At 37.1% G+C, this 13,851-nt stretch overlaps 2 protein-coding genes across 2 annotated transcripts; both read right to left on the bottom strand.

Annotated features, from left to right (window-relative positions):
• Positions 1 to 1,366: 1,366 nt before the first annotated feature.
• LOC145905524 (ras and EF-hand domain-containing protein-like) lies at positions 1,367 to 12,840 on the bottom strand. The gene is made up of 12 exons (XM_082992752.1): positions 12,130 to 12,840; positions 7,108 to 7,257; positions 5,154 to 5,340; positions 4,993 to 5,073; positions 4,685 to 4,800; positions 4,427 to 4,495; positions 4,201 to 4,347; positions 3,550 to 4,042; positions 3,363 to 3,498; positions 3,031 to 3,230; positions 2,697 to 2,816; positions 1,367 to 2,456 (listed from the first exon to the last, which is right to left on the bottom strand). The coding sequence occupies exons 1-12, from the start codon at positions 12,774 to 12,776 to the stop codon at positions 2,280 to 2,282; spliced, it is 2,523 nt and encodes an 840-aa protein (XP_082848878.1). The 5' UTR covers positions 12,777 to 12,840; the 3' UTR covers positions 1,367 to 2,279.
• On the bottom strand, positions 7,669 to 9,192 carry LOC145905525 (CD151 antigen-like). The gene has a single exon (XM_082992753.1). The coding sequence runs from the start codon at positions 9,134 to 9,136 to the stop codon at positions 8,336 to 8,338; it is 801 nt and encodes a 266-aa protein (XP_082848879.1). The 5' UTR covers positions 9,137 to 9,192; the 3' UTR covers positions 7,669 to 8,335.
• Positions 12,841 to 13,851: the final 1,011 nt, after the last annotated feature.

Below are 13,851 nucleotides of genomic sequence, written 5' to 3'. Positions count from 1 at the left end.
GAAACCTTTTGAATTTTTAATGAAAAATAATTAGCGACATCAAAACAAATTTAAATTACTTATTTTAAACGATTAATATGACTGCAAAATGTCCAAAAAGAGTCAGTAACCAAGCTGCCCTGAAGAGACGTAATGGGTTAAAACAGTTCTCCTATTTGCAGTTTACTATAATAACAAACATTTGCACTATCCGTACGGTTTACTTTGCTTACCGCAGCGATTCCCTCGTTGATTTGCAAGCGTTGTGCAGGAGCTTGATTGGTACAAATTGTTCTGCGAACGCTACAGTTTGACCAATCACAACAGCCCGTATTGCATAGAAAAAAGTAGGATCAATTCTGAAACTGCAAATATTCACAACGCAATATTCATAACATTTCAGCCATTATTCAGCTATGCGAAATTCAATGAACATTTAAGTTAACGTAGGTTAACGGCCATGTTAGAAAATGTTTCATGAGAAAGCTAGTATGTCAAAAGAAATTTTGGAATACTGAATCGCAACCTATAGGAGTGGGTAGGTTTTTTACCAAGCAGTGCTGCATTTGCTCAAAACCCTTTTTCGCATTTTTCAGGGACCGAAAAAAACTACTTTGTAAAGTACTTCAACTACAGAATTACTTCAACTACAGAATTACTTCAACTTCAAGAATTACTTCAACAGGGCAACAATTTCACGTTGATACTATTGCGTCACAAATGCACAATAAGGAAAACCGACATCATATATTTGCACCGGTTTTGGCCACTGCAAAGTGCGGCAAATTGTATCGAGTAGACGAAATGCAACAAAAAACCGCCGAACTCTTCGCGGGCCACTTAAAAAGCTCTCGCGTACCATCACTAGTGGAACGCGTACCACAGTTTGAGAACCAATAGATTCTACTTGGATTGATTACGTCATATATTTTACAGAATACCCGCAAGTTTACTTCTCAGACAATTTGGTTGGTTTCATTATCCTTATTCCATTGGTGACATTTGGGCCCGATTATACTCATAGAGCCAAAACGGTATAACAGCCAACAAAAGTGGTTACCCTCTAACCACTTTTAGAGACAAATTTGTTTCAACTCACCACAAATTTTTGAACAATGAAAAAGCTGTTCTCGGGCAATGGATGTATTCCCTGCGCTAAAAGATAAAATGATCCACGTTACAAAAAGGAAATGCTTCGTTTTACAACATGCTTGTTTGTTTCCGTATGTTGGACTTTGCTAAATGTGTATGAAAGTCCTCATTGAAACTATGTTTGCTGCTTATATGCAAATTCCGAATCACTGCATTACATAAGGCTAGTTGTTTCTAAGTAACCGATACCATTATACAGCCTTTCAAAGACACACATCTCTTGTTTAAATCTGTATTGTAGAAAGCTAAAAGGGTTGTTTCAGAGAATATGAAACGGTATTTTATATATCGTAACGTTATTAGCGAATCAACCCTTGAAATAATTCGCAAAATTGGTGGAACTTTAGCGCCAAAATCTTAACGCCATATTGCACACATAAACATTGGTGATTTTACACAGTGGGAAGAAAGAAAATATTATTGAGTTTCAAAGGTGGTTCGGGTGAATCACGCAATTAAGATTTTTAATCTATTTAGTCGAATTATTACATATATTCCAAGTCGAAAGACGAAATTGTATGGAAGAGGAATGACTAAACAACATTGGAAACAAGACTAAAAACCTCAAGTATACGAATTAAGCAATCATATTCATATCGCATAAGAAGGCAGTTTTCTAAAAATAGCAATAAAAGTTACTACAACCCACCACAAAGCTTTTACCATTCCAGTTTTACACGCATAACACACACCATAATACTGCAACTAACATATTTAGCTACAAATCGGATTTATTTACGCTACCAGAGCCATACATTTATGTTCTAAAGAAACATAAGCCGCTAATGGTGCAAAAACAACAAACGTTTGGTTTGTGCTAACTCGTCAGCTATGGTTACAGGTGTATACAAAAATATAAAAAAATCTAAACTCTGAAAAAGCGGACGGCAATGCTTACAATATAACGATTGTAATCTTAGCTTTACGACATTTCTGCAAAAGTAGGTGGAAGACAAAAGTTAGAAAACTTAACTATTTTTTGAGGATATAGTTGTAGGATATATGATTCTTAAACTGCTTGTGCAAAAACGTTGACCTACAAGAAATGCAGGAAATCGTTAAAAAGTAAAACTTCACAAAAAAGGATTCTAACAGTCGGTTTAACACAAGTTGGAAAATTGAACAACTATTTATTTTCTTGTGCTGTTTCAGTTCCTCGCACAGCACTTGGATTCTTTTTCTGGTATATTTGTAAGGTCTTTAATTGATCCGCTGTTTACTTGGTTGCGCTTCTTTGTCGCTAGATGGCGTGCCAAAAGTGTTACAGCATTAAGGACGTTTAAACCGCTTGCGGCGCTACATTCCATGAACAAAACTCCGTAGTCCTGGAACAGTTATAGTAAATGGTTAACGGTGAAAAACTCAAAAAAGATAAGAAACTATAAAATCTCTTTTGAATATGAGAAAATGCCTTATTATCCGTGCACTTAGCTGACACTATAAACTTCATCGAAAACGGTGACACTGCACAAAGTAAGCCAGAAATTGAAATTAAAGAAACAGTTTTTGATGTTAAATACAAAGGGTGATACCAAATCTTGTGATATAATTCTGCATGAACTTACAGCAGCAAGTTGTGCTCCTTCCTTTTGATAAACAGCTTCACGCATAATCCCAATCTCACTATCCCTTAGATCCACTTTATTGCCGCAAATCATCACGGGCGTTTCCTCAGGTGCAGAATTCTAACAAGTATGATAATGTTACCGCGAATATTTCCATGTGTCATAACATTTATATTTATTATAAGTCACGTGTTGTTTTTGTGGTTAAACGCCCACAAGGGTCAATCTTTAAACCCTAGCAATATACTCATATTTTCGTAAAATGTTCGCTACATAGAAAAAAGGAATCTTCCCATAGAGTTATATGTTGTATACACACAAAAAAAAATCTCACGGAAATGGTTTCCATCCATTCTTTAACGTTTAGAAACGTTGACTGATTTGTGACATCATAGACTAAAATAACACCATCGGCTCGGCGGAAATATGACGCCGCGATGCTTCGAAATCTTTCCTGGCCAGCGGTATCCCACAATTGTAAAGTCACAACTTGTTGGGAATCGAGCAGCAAAGTTTTCGATTGAAAATCTACGCCTAAAAGTTTGCACGTTTGTTCATACTTATTTTCCGCACAGTTGTTAAAACCAGTTTTAGTACTAAACTTCATGTAATACGTCTTTAAACAGATATTCCAAAGTACCCTTATGTAATGAAGGTATGTTATACCTAAAGTTGATCTGGGGTGTCGGTTAAATTCGCCTTTGCAAGTTCTGAAAATAAAACTGGACTTTCCGACTCCCATGTCGCCACACAATATTATCTTGTAAAGTTCCCCGACCACCACAGGTTGTGTTGGAGTAATCTGCAACGACAAGATTTGTTAAAAATGTTTAAAAATCATTTACGACCTCACCCTTCGTCTGGGGTTTTTCCCATCCGAGGTTCTCCTATTATTATATCTTTTCTTCTTTTCAATCGAAGGGACGTCCTCTACGTCATTATCTTCGTCCGTCGCGTCACCGTATCCTACATCACGCCGCGTGTTTTGTAAAGCGCTTGATCTTCTCAAAGAACTTCGACGAGGAGGCGTAAAGTGGGTCAATGACCCTACAGACGTCCGACTAATTGGGAAACGCGATCTGTAAGCTCGCAATCCGTCGACTTCCGTATCACTGTCGTGCTCATCTCTAATTGTTCCAACTCCACTGTCCCTTTCGAAACCATTGGTTACAAGGGTTTGAGTTCCATCCACCGATGATTTGAAAGAATAATCGGCTTCTGTGTCGTCATCATGACTGACGTCATCTTCCGACACTATGGAACTTAGTTTGGGGTCGCAGAAAGCTAATAATTCTGATTCGCACGATGCCCGGGATGACCTCCCGCTTTGTAGATTATAGTCCAGTCTGAAAAAGAAAAGTGAAAAAAGAGTTTGTTGACAAAGCTGTAAGTAGTTTTCGCATTGGTATAAGTTCATTGGAGTTTAGTTCAAGTCGCTTTTCTTGGAATGCAGTTGTTATAAATTAAACAACTAAACTTTCTAGTAGTAGCAAACCATGCATACCTTGAAGGTACAGTGGATGAATATGGTGACAAAAATTCACCATTGAACGAAGCAGAGGGAGACCTTTGATAGGGAATAGAGCTGAGTCGTTTGTATGCAGCCTCTCTAAGGTCGTCGTTGGAGTCTCGCAGTTTTCGGTTGTTCGACCTACATTGCAACGTCACAGTTTGCCTTTATGTCGTCATAATCCGGGAGCACCCCCTTGTCAAACACAGTGCGAACTTACGTGAGGGATTGAACTTGTTGCGCTAAACCCTCCCTCTCTGTCCACACTTGACGTACGACGTCGCTTTCTCTGGAATAACACCGCAATTTTAATTATTCTGTTTAGGTAAAAGAAAGGTTACAAAGTAGGGTGACAGAGAAACAGTTTGCTGACAGGTTGCAAAGTTATGTAAACTTTCGTTTTTTGTTTTGTTGGATTAATACTAACATCTTAGGACATTACCTTCGCAGATATATAAAATTGTTCCATTTTTCTTACCTGTCCACAATGATTCTTTTCTCTTGAAGTTTTACTTGCAAATCCGCAACTTGCGTTTTAAGTAACACACCTTGCGTTTCGGCCTCACTTAAACGAAGCGACAAGCTTGTATTTTCCTGCGTGATTAAAATCATAAGCGAAATCTTACCCCCAAACTAAAACTATTTACATAATGGGATTTTTGCAATGGTTATCAGTTTTTAAGGCATATTATTGTTTTGTTAAAAAATTTTTACACGCAAAATGACGTTAATTTACCAATCATTTATGTTACCAAGTCTTTAAGAAGTTTTTTTTGTGGAACTCACCGCCGTCACTTCGCGAAGTTTGTCTCTCAGGTTATCCACTTCGTTTTCGAGCGGGCTGACCTTCGACAAACGCTCATCAACCTGCAAACAAGTTGGACATAAATTTGAAAAAATTTCAACAAAAACATTCAGCAATAAAATTTAAACTCCCGAATTTTCACTTGTTTAAGTTTGTGGACAGCTTGCTGAAGACGTGAAATCCTATCTTCATATTCCGTCCTCAACTTTTTTGCTTCCTCATCAGCTTTCTCTCTTTCCTCCTCTCGTGCTTTCTTCTCTTTGAGGTTAATTTGCGCATCCATCTCCTCCTCCAAAATTGAGAGCTGTTCGCTACTCTTTTCTGTTACCCTGGCAATCACGGTAGAATAGATAAATTGGAGCGTAAATACATCTCTAAAGGTTGATACCCCGATACATGAACATATGCTGGTAGAAAGGAAATTCCAAAACTACGCAAACTTACACACATCTTTTATTTGTAAATATAGGCACCTGAAGCTTATAGAAGAGTGTTTGTTCTGTCTTTTAATTGTGTTTAACCTCCATCACAATTAAACTAGAAACACTCGTCGTATTTGAACATATAGATTAAATCCATTCTTGACGTAACAATGAATATATTTTTGCCATCTGTCTACTTTCTACAACAAACTTTTGTCCTTGTAAAATCATTACAATATCTGGCAATTTGTGTCAAACGCGGTGTGTCAACTTATAGCGAAAACGCGCCAATTTAAATTGTAGAAGACCCTCGGGCGTTCTGATGTTGAAAATTATTACACGTGTTATCCACTAGCAATAGCAAAACTTTTGTTCTAAATCCTTGTAAAATGTTCAGTTTGTTGTAAGCTATACGACGTTATTGGTTCAATGAAACAATGTGAAACAGACAAACACAAAAAAATGAAAACAAAAAAAGGAAAGCATGATACCAAACAAAGTTCTCCAGCGAAAAACGGTAAAAACAAGATTTTGCATTGCTTGCACAACATCAGACTTCATATCTGCAACTCCAAGAATAAGCTTTTACTAGGTTTATTTAATGCTTGGTTGATTGTGTATCTCTATGTTGATCAAATTTGTCTTAGCTGTTCCAACCCCTATTTTTCTGTAGTTTAAGTGAATTTAAACCAAACCACCTCACAGTCAACCTAACACTCATTTTCTGGCAAAACAAGTTTAAAATATTGAGTTTTAGATCCTTCCACGGTCCACTGCCCTCACTGTTGGGTGGTGACGATTGCGCTTCCCTGTAGGTAAACGTTAAGCTTTACAATGCGTGGCTAGTGATCCATATACTCTTGGTCTCAACTGAAAAACCCGCTCGTCATGCTAGACTTAAAACGTCAACATATGCAGGAATTCTCAACAATGTTAATATTTTTGAAAATGCCTTACAATTGCAGAAGACAAAAGTTTTATGGCATGGTGCGATCCGACAAAGTTTATTTGTTGCTGCCTATGATGTCGTTAAACCACTATAATAACCAAATCTTTGCAACCTTGGAAAGGGAAAGTAGCTAGACTTTCTTATACATATATACTTTTATGTGCTGTACTGTTTGATTTTTCTGACTGGTCTCAACTCTCAAACCAAATAAATGTATTTTTTTAGTGTTACTGGTATTTACGCCACTAAACTACGCCTAAATACTTTTGTGTATCAATTTAACCTGAACAGGCCTATTTTTCGCCGACATTAAGTAGTGAAGTCTATCCGTGCAAGCAAGTTGAACTCTGCAAACAAAGCTCTTTCTTCTCCCATGAGTTTCGAAACGCGACTATAGCGCCTTATGATGTCACAGTAGGAGAGAACCGACTGGTTAATCATTCCCATATTGATACTTATATTCAGTCTTAATTTAGTTCTTACATAACAATTCGTCCTCTACGCTTATTGAAGACAAACATTCCTCAAGAGGTCTTGACACAAACGCCCACACGCGATATACTAATACGTAATCTAGGTCAGATGTCGGTTTTAGATTAAATTACGCATTTTTGGCAGTGATGAAACTTATTTCGTTCTTAGTGTTTAAGGTGGTACAAAATACCAAATCATGAATTTTACAAACACTTTTTAACTATTTAGCCTTACAAAGAGAGGATACGTACCTTTGCAAAGAGGCCTCTAACTCGGTGATCGAAACTTGCATATTTTCGATGTCCTTGAGCAATTGCTGCAGCATAACCTCATAGCTGTTCACCACTCGAGGATCACCTTGCTCACTCAAGTGCTTGTAAAGCGAACTGATGCTGTCATAACTGAAATAAGACGATATACGGCTGTGAAGTTACTGTCGGAAAACACGAGTATTTATTTATATGTGATTAGATCAGCCAATCACACCTTATTAATTGGATGAAGATGTTATATTAGCACCAACATCATGTTTATTTTACGAACTCTTAGTTCGCATTTCCAAAACTTATGTTTACATCATCTTTTCTTGTTCAGGGCAAGTCCGACCAATAACAAATTGCTTATTGTTTATGCTCATCTATCCATTAACTTTTAACTTAAAGGTTACAGATTTTTTTGTCCAACCGGTTTATATTGTAATTAAGCAGAAATTTACACTCAAAATTACATTTCTGGTGTTTTCTTTCAAGTGGCAATGGTATAATCATGATTTTGTCCAGACATGGGCTGTTGTGAGACAAAAGACAACGAAAAACATGAGCAAGCTTTATTAAACAATCCTTGGCCGAAAAATGCACATAAGTGTTGAGCAAATAGCCTGGGGCGATAAGTCATGCTATTAGTAATCGCACATGAAACTCAAAGCTATGTTGAAATGTCAAAAACAAGCGCTTACTGTGCTTAGCACATACCAGAATGATTATTTTATGTGTTGTACTATCAAATCAAGTACTGATATTGACTAATAACGTTCAAATGTTCAATTGACATTCGCATCAAATTGAATGAACAGTAACAAAACAGATACTTGATGCAATAAAAAGGCAGAAAATAAAAAGCAATGATTACAGAAATACATACATAAAAAAGTTAAACTCCCAACAATTCATTCAGATATTAATATGATAAGAGCTGCTGTCAGCATGATAAAAAAACTTTAAATTTGCACCGGACACCGGTGGTGTGTTACTCAAACAAAATAGGCAAGCCAAGGTTTCATGTCAATGTATAAACACTTATTGTATAATATGCATTGAGCAAACAATCATGGAAGTACTGTGAGGACCTTTTGCAAAACTATTATGAATAATCTTTCCTTGACAAACAACATTCTCTTCATAGAAAATAACATGCAGGACTTCTGAAGCGATGTTAGAACATACAATTTGTGTAGAAAAAACATGTGCAACATATTTCATTCTAATATGGTTCTCCTTCCTCCTGTTTGATGGCATTCCGTAAACAACAGGCAAATATCATCACTAGAATTTCAAGACAGGCAACTGCAATTCCTGTAACTGCCAGGATAAACAAATGTTCTTGTAAGTACTTCTCAAGTTTAATGAGACAACCCATGCTATCAGAACCAAGCACTCTGTATATATTGGATGGATGATCTCGCTTACTGCACAAAGGAGTGACAGTCTTGCAACATGACTCCGGGGTTTTTAACCCATCTTTGCCTTGCTTTACAAATGCACTATCTTCCCAGTCAAGATATGATTCCACTCCACAGCATTGGAAGTCTTGTTGCATCTCATCAACAGCTTGGCTAAGAGAAAGCTTTCCAGTTTGGTTGTAATTCTTGTTTAAATTAGATCTAAGTCCATTGGCTAATTCGTCATGAAGTGATTCATGATAAATAAAAGCCAGAACTCCAGCAATGCACTCAGAGAGAAATATCACAACCAACAGAACAAAATAACATGTTAACATAGTGTTGTTTTTCTGTATTGCACCAACACACCCCAGAATTCCTGTTATAAAAACAAGGACCCCAGCACCAATAAGAAGGTAGACAATGATGTTGTAATACATGGAACCCAAAATTGCAACATATTGCATCTTCATGACCACTGTCCAGATTCCAATTGCAAGTGCCCCACAGCCACCGAGGATAAATATGAAATTAAATCCAATCAGCAACCCACGAAGACAAGCAAGATCACATGGACCAGATGATGTTGCTTCATATTTTTCTTCCTTGCTTTGTCGAACCATTATGAGTGTTTATTGCTACTATTGCCCTACAGAACCTTGGAATAAAAGCAGACATTTAAATTCAGGAAGCAATACCCTCAATGACTTCCTACATACTCATCAATTGGTCTTATTTCTACAAACACTGAAAATCTGAGAAATTGGGTTGAAGGATTTTTGTACATGTGGGGGCCTGGCTTGTAATTTATAAAAGCATAATCTTTGGAAAAACTGAGTTATACAGTATTCTTGTACATGGTTTTGCATTTCATCAAATACAATTTTCTACATTTACCACAAGATCATCAAAAAATAATTCTTGAGTTACAAAAATTTACTTCAGATATAAGCTACCAATAATACTTCTCTTTCAGAATTATATATCTCGACTTGGAACTAAACTTGTATGCAAAAGAAAGAAAATCTACAAATACCATATTTCAATATATTTATATAGCAGTCTACAGTCTACATACAAAGCTAAATTATTTTCCATTTCGAACAAGCGATATTGATGAAATATACTTATCCACTTAAAACAAACAACTCAGGATTTATTTCAGAAATTATATCTGTTACTTAGTAAGTCTTTGTTAGCCATTAAAGGTATTAGAAGATTTTGTTCACACAAACTCTCATCATTTTTTTACCCTAATTAATATTCCTCATCCATTAGGCTAACTAGTCAAAGTGTGTTTGTCAGTTTCTTATCAACTAAACTGACTCATTCCATTGGGACACGGTTATTTGTCGCTAAATCATTTCCCAAATCCCAACAGTCTACTCAGAAATCAAACATGGCGGAGAAAAAAGGAACGCCCTTCGCTACGCATCAGCGCCCCTCAATACCGCAGCGAGAAAGTTTGTGCTTCCAACACAGCTGCTTGTTTGTTGAGCCTCGTCAAACTTTGGTGTGGAGCCAGCTGCAAATAGTCACATCCAATAAAACTTGTCTCTAAGAAGGTTACAAAATTGGAACACCCGTGTCGCAAAAACATAGTTTTTTTAAAAATTGCGCTGGACAAAACAAAACCAGACGCCAACTTGAGAAAATTCAAATTTTAAGTAAATTAGGTTGCTGGTACTCGATGCAATAAATAGGCGTTTTCTTCAACCTAAATCACACTTTGAATAATTAAATAAGGATATATTTGTGTAGGCATTTCGTTATTTTGGACTGAATAAAAACTGGAACAACATTAAAATTGCAATACAGTAACTTCAAAACGAAATCCGGTTTAAACCTGTATCCGGGTTTGGCTTTTGTGGACCATATACGTCACAAAAGGGCCATTGACAACGAGCCACGATTCGTATCAACAAACAATAAATTTGAAGTTGAGATGTTGTGGGATTTTAGGAAGTCAAGACAAACTTGTTATTACGAGAGGCACTACAAAATGTCGAGAGATTGTTCGGAATGCGGGTTGTTTACCGCTGTTTTATTCATTCTCACGCAATAACTTAACAGGAAGCAAAATTGTAAAAATAAACTACATGTCATGTCAAAGATAATTGAACCCAGTGTATGAGACACATTGATGCGAAGTTTATAAATGATGTACATTGATATACACCAGCAAACTTGACAAAAATTCGTCGCTACTTCTGGAAAAATAGATTTATTATCTTTTTTAAGTTTGTGGCCCTGGCAGCACTCTACGAAAGAAGCGGCCTTCCGCGGGCCACAAAATATGAGTTCGCGGACCGCATTTGGCCCGCGGGCCGTAAATTGCAGACCCATATAGAGAGTTTTTCGACGCATAATAAAAATAAAAAATGATTCACACTGTATGCTGGTTCCTTAATTGCTAACAAAACAGCTGACTGCAATTTAAAACTTCTGATAATTTCATAACATTGATTCCGTCAAATTGAGCTTCTACAAAGCGAACATTGAGAAGGTTTAAACAAGTTTACTTTTCCGTTATAAAACACCTAATGTACTGGTTAAATTGTAGGCTGTGTGGCACCCACCTTGGTACTGAACAAGGTGGTTACGTATAGCAAGAAAAATTGATTCTCTTTGCACGTTCTCTAACATCATATTTCGTAGCAACATTGGAAACTTACATTGTCGGTAACTTAGTTAATGCAAACGGTCTCTATTACGTATAAACAGGCGTGTCCGCTTCCTTGTTTACTGAAATATGTACTGATTTTTTACTGTCTTAGTTTCAACAATGTGACAGACAAGCTTATTCCTCAGGAATGTTTTTATTTATGTCACATCCCTGTGCCAGGAGGCATCGACCCCAAATACAAAGTCGTACAAATTTATAAAACCATGTACAGAGGTTACGTTGCGACGCCATTGTCTGTCGTTTTTAGTTTTTAAGCCATACCGTCATTATTTGCAATTCAAATTATGGGTGTTTCTGGCAAATAATTAAAACATATGACACTTTTAAGCTAATTTTTCCCGTCAGTGCAGCTTTGGTAATTATACAAACATCTTGCCCGCCAAACCGCCATGCAGGTGAAGATAGACTTAATAGCTCACTTAAAATATATCATTATTGGGTGCATAGCTTATCAAACACTATAATTTATATTCATTTTTCCTGTACGGATGAACATGATTTCAAGTTTGGACAACACACTCGTTTCGTGCCTTGTCTAACACAGCCCCGCACATGTGTTGGTACGTTACTAATGTTACGTCACCATTCGCTTGCACGATTTTGTGATCTCACTATTGCTAGATCGCAGTATAATTGCTGCATTGACACAGTAGCTGTTTTTACGTTTTTTCATTTAGATTTTTGGAATGCAAGCCACATTTTTTGACTGACATTAGCTGCTGTTTGATTACGAATTGAAAACTGGCGTAAAACATAAACTTTCGCGTGCATATAACAAAAAACCTTGCACAGTACATAGAGTTTTGCATCAACCATTAGATTGTAAATGCAAGCGCCTGGGACAGGCACACATTGATACAATAGGCGTGACCAGTCGTTTGCAGACCGGGCATCCGTTTATTCATTCTATCTTCGAACAAAATTACCCACCTTGGTAGAGAGAATAAAATATTTCCCAGACTCTCAGCAAAGGAATTCCATGATCTGCCGCCTCTTGCATTATTAAACCTTCCAGATCTTGAAACACGACCCCCCAAAGCCCTTGGGGTAGAAGTTCGTTTTGGAGGTGGATCCCCGGAAGGAGGACTGACCAAAAACAACGACTCGTTTGTGGGTACATTGATGCTTTGTTTGGTAATTTTGGGCAGCGGTGTTAAAACATCGCGACTGCCATTTAATGACAAGTCATCAATCTTCGTGCTGTCATTGAAGTAGCTGTCGTTTTCGCTGTCGCGTTCGCTTTCACAGTGCTGCAAATGAAGGTCATTGTTTAAATGATCTATTGCGTCACAGTGGCTATTTGTGACGTAATTTTCACAGTGCTTGCTCTTGATGTTTCCTTCACAACTTTCAATGGCGTTGAAAAAAAGATCAGCAACGACGTAAAATTTTTCGACGAACTCTGATTTTTGTATGATGCCATCTTTGTTGATGTCCACTGAGCGAAAAAGGGCTTGAAGTTCGTCATCTTTGAGGTTTAACTCTTGGCACAGTCTCGCGAATTCATTTTTGTCCAAATGTCCTGTCCCTGTGACGTCACAGGTGTCAAAAAGTTTCTCTAGTTCTTCTTTGTCCATCGCTTTGCTTTGAAGTGATTACAAAAATTGGACATCACAGTGCTAAAACCTTGACAGAAAATAAATCACTGTGCAATTGTCAAAAATTGTGAGTGCGTTTTAGGCGTTAACAAGTATTAAACTTGTTTGGACATGCTTCAAGAAGCAGACCAACGTATTATGTTGACTCACTCTGTTTAAACAACGCCTAAACACAAGACATCGAAACTCTACATACAACTTTGCTTGATGAAATGGAAAAGTTTCGCATCACATCACTAGTTCAACTTCATTTGTTAACTCATTTGTTACTTATGACTGCAACTTTGCTTAAAACTTAAAGCAAATTAAATTACCGCTGCAAGGTACAATGAATGAACATTCTGTACTTCGGTTTAGTCTTGAAACCGTGATGCTATTAAGAGATATACCAAAATACGCGTTTCATCGTGCAAAAACAGGTTTGGTTTTATCTATACACCGTAGAGCTGTCACACATTTTCTCATCTAAACACAGGGGTTCAATTAGGTGCTTTCAAGTGTAATGTAAACAAAGTGTAAGCACCTGTTGTTAAACTGCTAGCAAATTAAAAATTACTTCACACAGTCTAAAAAGGCTTTAACGTATGTGTGTTTTAAGATATGGCGTGTCTGTTCTGTCCTATCATTTATCTATGATTCTAGTTTAGCAAGTTGATGTAATACATAACATGTGACAACTTCAATGACAAACAAAAGCTGCATTTTCGTCACACACAACTTTTCTCGCCTTGTTTGGATTAGAACCCTTACAGCCTAAACATTAATCCATGCTCGAAAACACCAAGTTATACTGCCTTTTGGATTTACTCAAGCGGATCTTTTGTGATTCGCCAAACCGCCATTGTAACGTTGAATTCTTAACGCCCTATATTTGCCCTAACTTGGCAATGCTAACGTCACAGTAACCTTTGACAATGGATACCAGTAACTATACTCTGCTCAACATTGTTCTGGACAAAGTGCAAATGCGTTATTGAGCTATTTACCTGCGCTTTACACATATGCCTAACCCCTGGACGGAATGTTTGTGTCATGAGCATAAGCACTCCACATT

Source organism: Ascidia mentula, chromosome 6 (assembly GCF_947561715.1).
Source record: "Ascidia mentula chromosome 6, kaAscMent1.1, whole genome shotgun sequence".
Taxonomy (NCBI): domain Eukaryota; kingdom Metazoa; phylum Chordata; class Ascidiacea; order Phlebobranchia; family Ascidiidae; genus Ascidia; species Ascidia mentula.
The sequence above is the reverse complement of the archived record's forward strand: the minus strand, read 5'-3'. Positions and strand labels throughout refer to the sequence as shown.